Genomic DNA, 16,511 nt, shown 5'->3' with positions numbered 1-16,511 from the left:
CAGACTAAGCCATCAGTGGTAGCCATCCATTGGCAAGGGAAATGAGGAGGGATTCTTGGAGGCATGGGCTTCTCTGAGAGTGAGGAGCTGCATTTGGACAAGCTGTGTTCCCTTTTCTAAAGATGATTGCCTTTCTGCCAGTCTTGTTTGAAAACCTGCCCTGGAGGACATTCCAAGAAGAAACCATCCACCTTCTAAGACTTGGTTGCTTTTTCAAAACAACCTGTTTTCCTTTCCCCCCACAGATATGCACTTGTTTGGCCACTACCCAGCACACGACGACTTCTACCTCGTGGTGTGCAGCGCCTGTAACCAGGTCGTCAAGCCGCAGGTCTTCCAGTCCCACTGCGGTAAGTGGACTCCTGCACTGGCCGATGTCCAACACTCGAGAGGAGCCCTGCCCTGTGGTCTGGCCCTGGGTCTGTCTGAGCCCAAGGCCCTGGGTGAATCCCCCTGGGTTCTGCCTCGGCTTCCAGGCCGACTGCCTTAGGGGCAGTCCTCTTGCCAAAATGTTCGGTGCTGTGGGGGCACCAGACAGAAAACATCCCGTTGCTCAGGTAGATGGGTGGTGGTCTTTGCAGGGGACAAAGGGGAGGGACAGCAGTGGCTCAAGGAGCCACTCCTGCAGCCAGATGTTCGGTTCTTCCAAGAGACAGGAGGGCCAGGGCAGCCCACCGTGGAGGCCACTGGGGTGCCAACCCCCAGGAAATGTAAACCAAGCCACGAGTTCAGCTTCTCCTCTTCCAAGAATCCTGCTTGTTTAAAAAAAAAAAAAAGGAAAAAAACAGTCATGTTTGGGAACTTGCTTTCCCTCTATCTTTTACATCCTTGGTGTGAAACCCTTCAGTAGTCCCACAGCAAATGCTGGCCTCCTTCACTGCCGGTGTCTTGGGCACACACAACTAACGTCCACACAGCTGCTCCCCTCAGAGCAGAAAAAGAGCTACTAACCTGAGGATAGGAAGTGACTTAACCTGAGTGCAGGTTTCCCTCTCTTCAAACAGGATGTTGTTGGACCAGCCAATTTCCAAAGCTGCAATGTGCTCTGAGTTCCAGAACAGTAGTTCCCAATCTTTTGGTTTAAAGTCTCCTCTCTTTTGTTGAACATAAAATCCGAATGCCATTCTTTAGTGTAAAATTTCAAAGTGCATTAAACATTGTACCTAAAAAAAGTCAAAGCAATTATCATATCAAATACACTTTGGCAAATTACGTATTTCTCTTTTCTCACACTCAGGGTTTCTTCTTTTCCCCTAGCCCTTCAGTTATTACCATTCTGTAATAAATAGATATAAAATAAAAGGAGATGAGCTTGTCTAATCTCACCAGTAAAGGTACTTGGGACTATTGAATAGTTGTATATATCATAATATCAGTTACATATATGTATATATGTATATGACATTTACATAGCGGTGTGTTTCTTTATATAACCTGCGTCTGTGTGTGTACTGTAGCTGTGTTTCGTGTTTATAATATGTAGAAAGAAGAATCCAGGCTTCTGAGACTTTTTGACCTGCATGGGCACAGAGGCTCCTAGCAAATGCTGTACAAAGAGCTCCGTTGAGAGGCCAGGTCTTCTGCCCCTCGTGGCAGCCGCCTCTGTGACCTGGGGCTACTTGCTAAATGTCTCAGGGTTTGGTTTCCTCGTCTCTTCCACGAGTGATGACTTCTGTGGGCGCTTCCCGCTCTAACGTTTTCATTTCTGGCAGATAGAGTATGAAAGGGGCAAGTTGTGTGCTGGGCACTCACTGACCTTCTTGGTAGATGCCCTGTAGCAAATGACCCTCCCTTCCACTGGGAGGAGAGAAAAGGCCAAACCTCTCCCAGGCAGATTGTCAGAGGCGCGGTGCTGATGCTACCAGCTGAGGTGACAAGTAGGGGAGTCAGTAGCAGAGCAGTGGCAAGAAGATCCCACACAGCTGGCAGGTCAGGGAGCAACCATGGAAGCTCTGTGGTCCCTGCTCCTGTTTGTCTCATGAAGATGAAGGAAGGGATCATCATTCATTCATTCCTAGGATGTGCTGCTGTTCTGGGTGCTGGGGTACAGCAGTGAACGAGACAAGGAAAAATCCCATAAGTCATCAAAACCTTCTCTGGGAACTTAATTCACTGGCAGGGTTTCTGATGGAAAGAACCTAAATGGGACCTGGGACCCCCACTGTGCCCTGCAGAATTCCTCCCAAGGCAAGACCCCATATAGCCAGTGAAGGAAATCTCTAGGGCTAGGGCTTGGCTCCCTTGACACATGCCTCCCTCTATCCTGAGCCTTTTGGTTCAAGAGCAAGTCTAGCTTAGGGGCACAGCTGAGGATTTTGTAGCCATATGCTCTGAGCAATGGCAGTAAATTAGTTTGGGGGTTTGGGGTTACAGATCTCATCACCTGAAACCCGGTCTTCCTGAGCTTCTTGCTGAAGCAGCAGACAAGCAGTGGTAGGACATGACCACAGCTCAGCAAACGGAGGCCTTTAAGCCTCCCTCGTCTGCCAGGTACATGTCCCACAGGTTCCCACCCGCATCTATCAAGGGCAGGAGAACGCAAGGCAGAGCTCAGAACCAGGGCAACACTTAAGGGGCAAGGAGGATTTCTTAGCTGCCCTAAGAATTCCTCCTGTAGTATCACAGTATTTCTTTTCTTGCTCTTTTACCTCCTATGACTAGCCTTGCTGTAATCAACAAGTTAATGAGAATGGCTTTGCATAAGGTACGAGGGACTGTACTAGATGCTTTCCTTATCTTTGAACATGTAATCCTCTCAACGCCCCCACTAAGTAGGTACCAATATGACTTCCAGTTTGAACTTGAGGAAGCAAAGGCTTAGGATTGCCTTGCCCAGGGTCTCAAAACTGAGCAGGTGTAGAGCCTGATTTTGAATGCAGGCAGCATAGCTCCTGAGTGAGGGAAGTGCGTGATTCCCTGGCTTGCATAGCCATTATCCCTCACTTCCTCCCGGTGTGGCTCCCAGGCCCCTCTTGTCCTAGCCCAAACTCCAGGGCCTGAACCTCCGAGTGTGGCTCCTAGTCCCCTCTTGTCCTAGCGCAAACTCCAAGGCCCAAACTCCTAGCCCAAAACCCTTGCCTGCCAGGGAGCACATCATAATACCTGGCTTCAGATTCAATCATGTTAGCTGCCGAGTTTTCTCTCAAACGGAATCTCGTCTATAGAACCCCAGTATGAATACAGATGCCCAGCAGATCCACGGAGGTTGAAATTGGGGTGTGGGCTCAAGTGCCACTCTCCTGGCCTACTAAGCCACCAGGGTTCCTCAAAGCAGCATTTGAAGTTGGTTATAATGGAGAGAATGTGGGCTTTGGAGGCAGACAGAGCATTTCACATGACTCCCCTATTAACTACATGATCTCAGGCTGGTGGCCTCCACCTGGTCTATAAAATGAGTGCCCTGCCTGCCACAGGGGGATTTGGTATGAAAGGACTGGTGAGAGGCGCTTTCCTGCGGTATACCCAGAGCATGGGTTCATTTCTCTTCTCCCCATGGCATCTCCACGTGGCCTCCAGCTGGACACAGCTTGTCCCTCTTCATATTCACAGAACGCCTCCCCAGCTCCTGCCTTGCACTTCAGTTACCTGTGGGCTGTCTCAGCTGTATCCACCAGCTTTGAGGATCCTTTCGGGACCAGGGATGTATTAATAATACCTTTTCAGCTCTGTATTCCCAGCACCCAGAAATGAATTCATCATCACTGGCCCTGGCCCTGGGAAGCAGAGTTGAGGTGGGCAGTGGAAGGGACACAGCTCGGGGGCCAGGTCCCAGTTCGGCCTTACCCAGCCCTAAGACCCCAGACTCTGCACCTTTTTAAGTGACAGGGGACTGGGCTATGTGTTCTCTTGGAAACTTGCTCATTCTCAGTGCCTGGGATTTGGTGCCTGATTTTAAGGATCACAGCATAATCAGAGGGACAGGTGCATAGCAGCCTTCAAGATTTCAGTGGCCTCGTTAAGTTAAATGGAAGAATGTGTGTGTGTGTGTGTGTGTGTGTGTGTGTGTGTGTATTTAGGCAGTTGGTTCTGAGGACTTTGGAGGTTGATGATAATGTGAAACAGTGAAAGCGATTATGGAAAAAATCGTAAATTTTGGAGTCAAACAGACCTGGGTTCCTAGCTGTGAGATGTCAGGCTAATTACATGACCTTTCTGGGCCTCATTTTCCTCTGAAATGAAGGGATAGTTCCTGCCTTGCAGAGTTACTATGAGGAACAGAGATAAAGTAGTTTCCTGGCACATAGTAAGGAAATAAAGAAAGGGTAGCTATTATTGTCAATAAAGTGTGGCTATTTTTTATTATGTTGAATGTTTCTTATGAAAAATGGGAAAACCAATTCAGTCAAGTGTTTCCTGCCTTCGTTTCTCACCCTGTCTCGGGGGATACACGCATGGAGGTCAGCCTGCGGACTCTGGCCTGTGATTCATCTTCGGCTTCCCACACTCTTGGAGGCAAGACTTGTTGGCCTAAAGATGATTACATTGCCAGGAGTCCTGAGGATCCACCTTTACGAATATGGTTTACATTCACATTGGGCTCCAGTGTCCTCCTTTGGAAACACCATGAAGCTCCCAGTATCTCTGGGGTCCCTGCCCAGGTCGAGCCAGCCTTGGCCACCTCCCCCCCGACTCCCAAGACTGGCTGCTTTCCTGTTATTCCTGACTTTGTGCCCCAAGCTTGTGTCCAGATGTAAAAAGCAGGCATGTGCCCATTGCTCAGGAGAACCTCTGCCTGGCCTGGGGCGGGGGGCTCTCCAGGCCACTGGGGCTGTGCCAGGGGCTGTGCCACTCCACCTGTGTGGACCCCTTAGGTCTGTTTCCTCTATATAGCAGCCCTTTAGATGCTTTTTAGACCTCTGCCCAGGAGATTACGATTTTGAGGGATTGGTTTGTTTCTAAAGTCTCTTAGGTGAGTTGATGATGTTATTTAGGCATTAAGATAGAAAAGAGGGAAACAGAAAAAGCCTCTCCTTAGGTGAACTGATCTCACTCAGCCAACATCCTTACCCTTCATAGCTGTCCAGCCCAAGTTATGACTTGATGCACTGACACGATGTGGGAGCTGCGTGGTTGGGAATTGCCTCTCTGGGGTGAGTCTTCTTAGGTTCAAGTTCCAGCTCTACCACTTGTTAGCTGTGTGACCTTGGGCAGGTTGCTTTGCCTCTCTGTGCTTCAGTCTCCTATTCTTAAAATGGGATTGTAGTTTTTCTCCTAAGATCGTTTTGATGATTAAAGGAGCTCACATGTGGAAAGTACTTTTAGCACAGTGGTGGAACAAAGTTTGCTTTTTAAAAAAAAGTTATGCTTTCATTAACCAAGTGATAAGCTACAGAGATTTGTAATGAAGTCTTGTCCAAAGGATATTCATTTATGATTACTATGCAGTGTGAGGCTGACCTTGGTGACTTTCTCTGTCGGTATTGTGGATCCCAGCCTCAGTGCGGAGAAAGTGCCATTTCTTCCGAAGAGCCCTCTGTGTATGTTGTGTGTGTGTGTGTGTGTGTGTGTGTGTGTGTGTGTGTGTATGGGGTCCCATTTGTGTGCGTAAGCCTGTATATAAGCTCAAAACTAGAAGGTTCAAGGTACCTACAATGAAAAAATATTTTTATTACATTTAGAAGTTATATATGTTTAATCAGTTTGAAATATTGTAAGTAAAGGGAAAAATAATAAGTAGATTCTAGCTGTGGTTTTGTAATTGGGTTGGACATTTATGAAATTGTATGATTTGCCTAAATGAAAGGTGTATGATTTTTTCTGTCCTTTTCTCCTAATATATTTACATAATAAACTACCATAAAGAATAGTTTCTCAACAGCAGCACAGTTAACATTTGGGGCTGGAAAATTCTGTTATGGGGGCATCCTCTGTATTGTAGGATATTGAACAACTTCCCTAGCTTTTATCCACTAGATGCCAGTAGCTACCCCCACCCCCAGGCATGACAGTGAAAGCTGTCCACTAGGGGACAAAAATGACCCCTAGCTGAAAGCCACTGCTGTGAATTATGACATCTCCATTTGTCGTGTAATATTCTGTGCTTTTCTGTATCCAGGTTTTCCTCCCCATTCAAATACGTGTGTGTGCGTGGGCACACTAAGCCCTGAGATCAGTTCTCTGGAACCACACAGTAGCATGTGGAAAGTTTACTAGTTCAGCCTCCAATGAGCTGGTCATCAGGATAATTTCCCCATCACGGTCATATTCAAAGCATAAAACAAGATAGATTGCTGAAGTCCATAAAATTGCAGCCCTTCCCACCTCAAAATAAAAAAAAATGGGGAAAAAGTGGCAAAAGAAATAAAACATTCGTATACGAAGATCCTTCAGAATTTTTCAGCCACTTTTGGTGCTCACTCTCCAAGCAGAGAACCATATGGCACCCTACACCCCAACCATCAGACAGATATTCCTTGGATGTCACTGCTACTTAAATATATATTAGAACCAAAGAACCTAGATGTCATTCAAAAGACAAGATAGGATTAGTTTTTTCCCTTCTTAGAGAGGACCTTTTAGTCCCTTTTTCTGATTATATTTTTGAATGCCCTTCAAGTATCTGTTTTGCATGTTGATGGTGATGCAGTAGAATTTAATGAACTGTGAGCTAAAGCAGAGGGGCTGAGCCACAAAATAAATGAGTGGCAGCAACTGGCTCCTGGAAGCTGGCACCTCCATCCCTTGCGTGCACAAGCAGATGCTGCTGCTGGGTGGGGACCGAGAGCAGCAGAGCCCAGCAGTGCCACACATGGAAGCCTCATTAATGAGGTTTCAGGGTTTCCTGCAATTGTTCTCTTTATTTTGTCTATCTCCGGGTGACCTCTAGTTGAGGAGGAAACAAACCATTTGTGCTTTTGAGCCCTAGAGAAAGGGAGTCCCTCCTAATGTCAGTGCCCCTGGGCTTCCAGGGTATCATCACTGGCTAATTATCCTGCCAGAACTTCCTTTCCGAAGGTGTAGATTGCCACAGAGCAGGACTGAAGTTTTTGGTCAATTAAATGGGATTTGTTTGTTGAGATTAAATTTCTGTTGTTATTGTGAGTTGTTTTTTATGAACTAGATTATTTACACCAGAGACAAAATAATTAAAGGAAATTGGTCAGATTGAACATATTCTTTGTCAAGTCCGGCAGTATTAACTAATAAGACTTGACAAGATCAGGTGAATCTGTGCAAACTTGATTTTGTTAGTGAGATTCTTTTTTTAACCTTAATTTGATGAATGTATCCCTGATCTAAAATTAACTCCTGGCTTGATGTATCATTGGGGTTCCTTACAGTCAGAAACAATGTCTGTGGTTGTTTCTTCTTATGTCATCTTTCCATACTCCCTGGTAAAGTGTAACCATAGGACAGATACTAAGGAAATTCCTACAGTTGATTCTAAGAAGATCCCAAAGCAAAACTAATCATGGACTAACAAATGGTGATACCTTATATCAAGAATTACAACTGAAAAAACCTACAACAAAGTAGCACCACATTTTGCATCCCTTCAAATGTTTATATTTTTGAACTTGCTGCTGCTCAAATTAGAATTAAAAATGTATCTAGAATATAGCAGGTTGACCTGGTCCCAAACCCTAGCTTTTCTTATCTGTTAATGGAAGACAAAAAGTACCAATAACAATTATTGAGCACTTATATATGCTAAGATTTTTTTTTAATTTAATCCTGCTGCCACTCTAAGGTGCTAAGGTGCTCTAGTCCCATTATTCCTGTCTCACACCCAAGGACAGGGAGACTCAGAGGATTTCATAAATTTTCTCAAGATCTCGCTGATGTAAGTGGCAGAACTAGGATTCCAGCCTATGTCTGACTCTTGATGACTTTACTGATTTAATGTTTTGGGTCTCAAACTCCCTGCAATAGCATAACTGAACTTCCATACAGAAAGGTTGTTTTGGTCCCCTGTAGGATGCTGGAGCCTAAATGCGGGCGCTTGGGGGCACCTGAGTTCCCTAACTCTCATTTTTCTAACTTACGCTTCTGATTGTCTGCTTGTTGGCATAGGTGAAAAACTTGGGCACGATTTTGAGGGAAATCAGAATGGAAGAATAAACTGAGAGTCATGGCATTTGGATAGACCTTTAAATATCAAAAAGTAAAAAGAGGCAAGCTTGTGGGAGAGGTGGAACGGGTACCACCATCAGTTCTGCCTGCAGTTTCTTGTTCATCCCCAACAAATGAGCAGATCCGTAAGAGCCCCACCCCTACCACCAAAACAGTAGATAATTTCCTCTAAATTCAGTGGAATTCCCTTTTCTTGCACGTTTCTGTGAATCAGGTAAATTTTACAAGTAGACAAATAGCAGAAGTAATGATTCAGCTCAAATTTAGAGAGAGATTAAGAGGATGTTCATAATTTTAGCATTACTGAATTCATTTTTACTTGAAAGAAAAAACCCCTCTTCTTATATCTCATTCAAGCCTGTTTCTTGAAGGCTGAATCTCTTGGGTTACCTTCTTCAGAGTCACATAGCTTTGATTCATTCATTTATTTGAAAAATATTTATTGAGCACCTACTATATGCCAGGCATTGTTCTAGTGCTGCAGACAAATAGTGGTGAACAAGACTAGGGTGTGACTTTCTTGAAGCCTGCATTCTGATAGTTTAAATAACGTAGATGAAGATGAGATCAAGCCATAGGAAGAGCACATCAGGTGAGGTGTTTTGAGGGCTTCAGAGAGGTGGTGGGAGCAGTACTGCAGAGCCCTGTAGGGCAGAGCCCAGAGTTTAGGCTTCATTCTGGGTGTGGTGAGAAGACATGGGAGGACCCTGCAAGAGGGAAAGACATAGTCTGACTTCTGTTTTCAGAAGGTCACTCTGGCTGCTTGGAGTCTGGGAGACCTTGAAGGGACTGAGGCATAGCTGTGCAGGTGGATAGTGAAGGGTAAACGTGAAATCTATTTTGGAAATGTAACTGACAGCATCTGCTGATGGATTACATTGTAAAAGGGAAGGTCCACATTTAGAGTTAGTTAGAAGGGGAATGGCCAGTGACCTATAGGAAAAGCAACAGAGGATGACAGCATGGGAGCCAAGAGCAGAAAGTTTTTGTAGAGCCAATCAAATGCCAAGTGGTTGAGCGAGAAGAGAAAAGGTCACTAGATTTCCACCAAAGGATGCTGTTGACCTCGACAATAGCCATTTCAATATCTTGGGATTTCTTTTTTCCAAGTATAGGTGATTTTATTTTTATATCACTGATAAACCTCTTTTTAAGCTAGTGACACCCCAAGTGTTTTTCCACATTTCTGCTGAGCTCAGCTACTACCCAACTAAATTGTCAGCTGATCCCTGTGCCCTTTGCATCCCACCCATCACTGTGCCACAGTCACCTGTGAGCTCTAGGTACTCAGCTCTCGAGGGCTGAGATTGTGTCTTCTGCATCCTTGCGTCCCAGCCTGGAGACCTTTCCTGACTTGGTGCACAGACAGCAAGAAGGAAGGACTCCTCTAATCCCAACTCAAGTGCTCTTGGCACTCCCCACTTCACCAGCATTAGTATATATGACAGCTACTGCAAATGCCTGTTTACTCATCCACCCCCATTGCACGCACAGACAGAGGCACAAGCTAGGAGTTTTGAGGAGCCCTTTCCTAGTGCTCACCATTGTGTTCCCAAAGTTAACACGATGAATGCTGGATCTACAGTTGGTGCTCAAAACACTATTTTAAAAATGCATTTTGGAAGGAAGGAGGGAAAAAGCAAGACTGGAAGGAAAACTTACTTCCAGGTTGGGAATGAGCCAAATTCCACAGGTAAGCGAACACATTCGTTTAGAAGATGTTGCTCCTTGAAAGAGAAATACTGTGACTGTTCAGATGCAGCTGATGCAGGGGAACTGTCCTGCCTCACTTTGCACTGGAGAGGCTGCTACTTTGATCCCTGACCACAGCTGAGGTCTGGAAGGCTTTCACTGTAACATGACCCCGGGCTTCTGACTCATCTCTGGCTTGTCCTCGCTGTTATATGGGCTGCTCCATTCCATTCCTCAGAGCTGTATCAACCGAGGAAAATTAGGGGAACAGCCATCGCTTTATTTAAATCCAAGTAAAGAATGTTGGCAGCACTGATTCCAAAGGTCATTTTGGAATTGCCCCCATCTGGGGCAGTGAGCAGAGCATCAGTGTTTCCTCCCTGGAGTAGTCCATCCATTCACTGAGAGCTGGGGCTCGGGTGCACACACACGCCTGGGAAAGACTGTGTGCCAGATTCCTCTCTGGAGGTTCTCAGCGCCTGTTAGCCCGTCAGAGCACTCAGAGGTCTCGCAGTAAAAACAAAAATGCATCCCTTTTGCTTTGGAGTCCCATCGCTCTTAATTTATCTGAATTCATCAACATGTACTGAATGACAATAATAATAACAATAATGAACGTTTTTGTTAGTAACGTGGTTCCAGATACAAGCCCACTCCTTCATCCGTGCCCCAAGCAGAAAAACAAACATCTTTTCCGATCCTGCAGGAGAAATTGGCTGTGGAAAGTCTCCCATCCCGAAACTGTGTCTACTGTACTTTATGAGCGGAAGGGTTTTCAAAGGTGGTTTTGACTATCCTTCATTTTCACCTCTCTCCCTGATGCTAGAACCCAGTTCCCGTCCAACTGCCACTCCACCCTCAGTTTTCCTTTTGGAAGAGCATCAGGAGTATTCGCTCAAGGAGTTGACTCTGAGTGCTTTGCCTGGGGTCACTGTGAGGTCCCACCAAAAGTGTCACATATAGGAGTGTATGGGCTTGCCTTGGGGACGCTGGGGCCGGGTTGGGGGTGTGTCTACAGAAGGTTCCAAGCTCTATTGTCTCTGAAGTCAAAGTGCTTCTTCCCGTGGCTTGTGTATATTTACTATGGCAGGTTTTCTTCTCTTCTGGAAAAGGTGCTGTTAAGTTGATGTGGCCTCTTACAATCGATGGCACCCTGGAATCAAGGAAATACTGTAGTGGAGAGTCTGCCCAGGACTGCTCTTTCACGGGGCCGGGCACTTCTGGAAAACAAGTGCACTTTGGGGAATGCTGCATGGAAGGCACATGGGAAATAAATGCGTCCGGGAGAAAATGTAAATTGAAGGGAGTAAATGATGAAAGATTAAGTAAACAGTTGACTGTGATGAATCTTACTTCACGTGGAATGAATAATCGTGTTTGGTTTTTTTCCCCCCCCAGAGAAAGTAACTCTAGTCTTTATTTTAGAAAACTGGAACTACCGATTTCTGTCTAAGGTTTGCTTCCTAACTAACCCTGTTATTTGTTTGTTTATTAGCGTCATAGATGCTTTGCTTTTCTCTCACAGGAATTATTTCTTCAAAGTCCTGAGGCCTCTTTCTAAGGTGAATGTGGCTTCCCTCGTGTGGTGGCTGTGATTTTCTGCTTGTCTCGCTAGGTGGCTGTCCCCACCCCATATGCCGTCCTCTCAAATGTGCCTGCCTCCCCCGAGAGCCCTGCTGCGCCTCCCCAAGTAGTGAGAGTGCTTTGACACTAGCCCTGACTGACCGGCTAAGTCAAGGACCCGCCTGTCAGCTCTGAGGCGTCGTCTGATGGTGGCACTCTCTCTCGGTGCTTGTGAATCAAGTTATTGGTGCATTAAAAGAGGCAGGACCTGGATAGCAGCTTGGAAAATTCTTGTGCCACTTTTTCAGCTTCCCCTGTCATACTCTTACCACTGTGACACTCACCCTAGGTGTGGGTAGCCTCCGCCCTGACAGAGAGCCTTTGCCTCAGGTCCTCTGTAAAGTGAGGTGGTGTGGATGATGTTTGAGAGGGGCTGGGAGACCAGTGAGGAGGCCCAGGACAGGAGGGGGAGTTCCCCTGAGAGCTGCCCCCACTCTGACTGGTCATATTTGTGAGCCAGGAAACCACTGAGCTATTTTGATCACCACAGGTGCCCCTAACACAGGCAGAAGAGCTGTGGTCCTCTCTTTTTTTTCTTATTGTTCCAACTCCCCGACCCCCATCAGCCCACAGACCTTGCAGACCTGTGGTCAGTGTGACTTGACCAGTATCACCCCATCCCACATTCTGTTCTTTTTAGGTTGTTTGGTGTTTTTCTTTCTAATATTTCTTTCATCATTCAGTCAGTGCTGGCATTGGGTTGAACTGGCCACACAGACCAGAGGAAATGGTTGTTTTGGGGTTGGTTTCAGACCACTTTCTATCCCAGGGGCACATAGACTTGTCTGTTTTGTGTGTGTCTCCTATGCAGCATTTCCCCATCATTTCGCAGAAGTTCCTGGCAGACAGAAGGTCCCATACCCACTGTTAACTAGGAATTTATTCAGTTCCAGGACCCTCTTAATTGTAAGATGCCACATCGATGGAACAGCACCTTTTCCAAGGTAACTGGAGCCCTTCTAGGACAGTCTTTGCATCCAGCCAGTAGCAGCTAACTGGGCTAGTGGGCATAGTGTGGTGGAACAGGGCACAGTCTGGGGAACGAGCCAACAGCAGCTTCTGGGGCCGTATGACTAGGTCATAATTAACCCAGGCACATCCCTTCTTTTCTTCCTGGAGTCAGGTACTTTACCTTCCCTTTGGTTTAGAATTTAGTTCAAAGTACAAAATAATGAAGCTCTAATGGCTTGGGGAGTTTCCTGTTTCTGGTGATACCCCTGACAAATCTCATATAAATTAACCTGGTCCCAGATCAACTAGGCCACATGTAGAAAAAAATCACACCTATGCCAAGTAGTAATTGAGGAGTGAGGTTTTAGTTTCCAAATGTAAAGTTTGGTCAGGGGGCCTTACTATTTTTATTTTTGATTTCTAGTTTAATTTGTGATAACCAAGGAAAGTTATGTTATCCTTATAAGAGTAAGGCAGGGTAAGGCATAAGGGTAAGTTTAACATATGTTAAACTTATTTTAAAAAGTAAGCTGTATAACTTAGGATACCTCCTTTGTGTTTACACTAGCATTTTTTTTAATGTCATACGTGATTGGAAAATTTGTATAATCTCACTTTTATGTGCAGGGTTCCATATATTCATTGTTTATTTTGTTATTCAGATCTTGTATATCCTCTGCATTCTTGTCTGCGTGGTCTGTAACTTCTGGGAAGGGAGTTTTAAGTCTCTTATGATGCTTGTATGTCAGTCTCTCCTGAAATGCTAACACTTTTGCTATACAATTGTGAGGCTGTGCTGTTGGATGTTGTTGTTAGTCTCTAAGTCATGTCTGACTCTTTGCAACCCCATGGACGTCAGCACGCTAGGCTTTCCTCTTTTTCACTATCTCCTGGAGCTTGCTCAGACTCATGTCCATCGAGTCAGTGATGCCATCCAACCATCTCATTCTCTGTCACCCTCTTTCTCCTGCCCTCAATCTTTCCCAGCATCAGGGTCTTTTCCAGTGAGTCAGCTCTTTGCATCAGGTGGCCAAAGTATTGGAGCTTCAATTTCAGTATCTGTCCTTCCAGTGAATATTCAGGGTTAATTTATTTTAGGATTGACTGGTTTGATCTCCTTGCTGTCCAAGGATATGAATAAGTTTATGACTCAAGTCTTTTTAGTGATGTAGTATTCATCCCTATTAATGCTTTTGCCTTAGGTCCTATTTTTATCTGATTAACATTGTTACCTAATTTTCTTTTGGTCAATACGTATTTGCCTTATCTCTTTCCAGTCTTTTATTTTCAACTTTTCATTTTGTTTTAGGTGTCTGTCTTGTAAGCAGTATATAGGTGGCTTTTAAAAAAATCCAATCTGATAGTGTCTTTTAATAGATGAGTTTTATCCATTTACATTTATTGTGAGTACTTACTTTATATATTTGGACTTATCTCTGTCTTTCAGTTTGTGTTCTGTGTACCTTGCATTTTATTAGCTTTTGTTCTCCTTTCTTGCCTTCCATTAGATTAGAGAAGTTTTCTTAACACTCAACATTTTCCCTTCTGCTAGCTTGGTCACAATAGATTTTATTTTATCTCTTAGTCTATTTAAATCTATTAAGTGACTACCATTAAGTATTTAACATGCACACCAAATGATAACTTTTTTCTCATACAGTTGTTTAGGATCTGTGTTTTCTCACACAACACAAATTTTTACGTACCAGTCAACTGGTAATTACAACAAAGAATTGAAATCCTGGCTCAAAACACTGCCATGTGTTCTCAGCCTCCTGACTCACAAGAGGATTAGAGGCATCCTGACTGATTAATAAAGCATGAATTTTTGCTAATTCACTCTGTTTTATACCCTGGGGTGTTTTGGGTCATCTGTCTAGTTCAGAGTGATACGTTCATTCCCAGCTCATAAAAATCTCTCAAGTTCCTGAAAATGTTCTGAAGTAGGATTAGACCAAAGAGAGCTCAGAATCCTACAGCCCAGTGTTAGTACCTGTTCCCATAAATCCCATTTGTCACATGTAATGATTTCCAGTGTGAAAATCTAGGGGTTCCTCCCTGTTAACACCTGCTTACTTATCCCTTGATGCCCAAAATTTAATGTGCATGTGAGCCCACTGGGGGTTTCTTGCTACCATGCAGATTCGAATTTGTGTTTCTAACATGCTCCCAGGTGATGCTGATGCTTTTGGTACACGGACCACACTTTGAGGAGCGAGTACTTGGAGAATGAAATGTAGTTAGTAAAAGGGGGCTTTGGCTCCAGGTCTGTGTTCCTTGATACTTGACAGAACAGCAGATTTCAGAAGCATTTTCTATGAAGTGGTAGGATTCAGGATCATTTTAATCATAATGATCATCTTAAGGCCCTGCAGAGCCCTGCCTACTGCCCTGGCCCAGAGTTCTTTCAGGCCCGTGTTAAGTCCGCCTTAACTCCATCCCTCTGGAGGTCAGCACAGCACATGCTCTCAGGCTTGTCACTGTGTCATTTAGGTGTGACTCTGTGAGTCAGTGCCCTGAGGAAGAGCCTGCCTGGGGCCAGGGGCAGGCTTCCTGGTAATTTATGTCTAAGACAAGCTTTTAATAGAGATACACTTTTAAACAGTAACCAGGAAAAAGATTCTCTCTTTTTAACTGGTATCCATTTATAGGACTCAGCTGTTGAAGCTCAAGGGTAGCATTAGGCTTAAGTTTAATCTTCTGTATGCCGTAATTTACAGCACTGAGTAAAGCATTGTACGTACAACTATTTCAGTCATTTGCTGTGATAAATAGCTATTGCTCTTGGCGGAACAGAAACGCCATCTCTGCTTTCCACTTATGAATATTGAATGGTCTCAGGCAGGCTTCTGCTGTAAGTTTTTAAAGGGGAAATCCCCACCGGTCACATCTCCTCAGTGGCCCCAAATGCCATTTCCCTGCTGTGTGCACTAGTCAGTGCTCGATTCGGACCGCAGTTCTGCGGCACCCATGTTGTTCCTGGTGAATGTCACACAGGGCACGCCCAGCAGCTACGGGCCCCAGTCCTGCTGAAGGCTGCAGTTTTGCACTGAATGCCTCGAGCTGTTAGGTAGAAGATTTAGCTAGTGGCAGGAAGCCACCAACAGGGATCAGGGAGATATCTTAGAGGCGATAATCTGGCACAGGGAAAATAGAAGGGGTGTGATTCTGTTGGATTCCTGATGGTGAGAAGATGGTGTTAGCTAGGGAAATTGAAACTAATAGGAGCAAAAGGAGACGGGGAATGCCCAGGTTATAAATCTCTGGGGATAAACTCTTTAGGAACACAGAGACACATATGCCTTCCTCCAGACCTCCCTTAGTTCGGATGCTGTGTTCCCTGCCAGCTGGGAGGAAGCAAAATGTATATTCAAATACGATGCTCAGGTCCACTGACCAGCTTGACCCAGAAGTTCAAGTCCAAGTCAACTGGTTACCCTAGACTTGGGCTCCCAGAAATCCCCCCAATTTCTTTCCTGTGGACAAACTTTCTGCATTGGAGGAACTGAAATCTTTAGATTGGCATCCTTTGGTGTGTCTCATGTGTGTGAGTCTGCACTGGGTCCTTACAAGTACTCCAAGTATCGCACTGGATGGTGAGATAAGGACTCAAGGGTGAACGTGAGCAGAGATGGTGAACGAGTGAAATGCTGCGCTCTTGCCTGCTTCTGAATCCTGTGATGGAGACTGTCTTCCGCAGTCACATTCCCAAATGCCACTTCTCAGCAGTATCTCTAGAAGGTGATTCCTTTGAAAACAGAGATGAGAGGCTTCTGTTCTCACTACCGCCTTTTGAGGGTGATCATGTATCTTTAGAAACAGCTACAGCATCTTGCCATTTACGAAGCACCCTCTCCTAGCGTGTTCATTTTGATTTGAGTAACAGCTCAGTAAGGTGGACTGGTAGGGGCTGGCTTCCCAGGTTTGGAAGCTCAAAGAAGTTTAGCAACTTTCCTAACATCACATATCTCACCTCAGTGCATTTGCCATGAACAGAGACCCCAGTGAGAAAATACACAGAGGCCACCAAATAGTATGTCCACAATTGGAGACAAATTCACCTTTTATGAACCTGACAGTCTTTGTATTTCTAATTCCCAGCTCCAGGCAGTGAACACATCTTCTGACTCTCTTATATCTCTTTCACTTGAGATCTGAGCTTTCTCTAATAA

General features: G+C 45.0%; 1 protein-coding gene across 15 annotated transcripts in view; it reads left to right on the top strand.

Annotated features, from left to right (window-relative positions):
* The window catches only part of ATXN7L1 (ataxin 7 like 1), a 264,853-nt gene that overhangs the window by 97,138 nt on the left and 151,204 nt on the right, over nucleotides 1–16,511 (top strand). For 14 of the 15 annotated variants that reach the window (XM_059885641.1, NM_001166367.1, XM_015468917.3 and 11 more), the window contains 1 exon segment: nucleotides 246–350. The exons of the other annotated variant lie outside the window; for it this stretch is intronic. In XM_059885641.1, coding sequence (XP_059741624.1) covers nucleotides 246–350 — 105 coding nt within the window. 15 annotated transcript variants of the gene reach the window in all.

Source organism: Bos taurus, chromosome 4, assembly GCF_002263795.3.
Source record: "Bos taurus isolate L1 Dominette 01449 registration number 42190680 breed Hereford chromosome 4, ARS-UCD2.0, whole genome shotgun sequence".
Lineage (NCBI taxonomy): Eukaryota > Metazoa > Chordata > Mammalia > Artiodactyla > Bovidae > Bos > Bos taurus.
The sequence above is the reverse complement of the archived record's forward strand: the minus strand, read 5'-3'. Positions and strand labels throughout refer to the sequence as shown.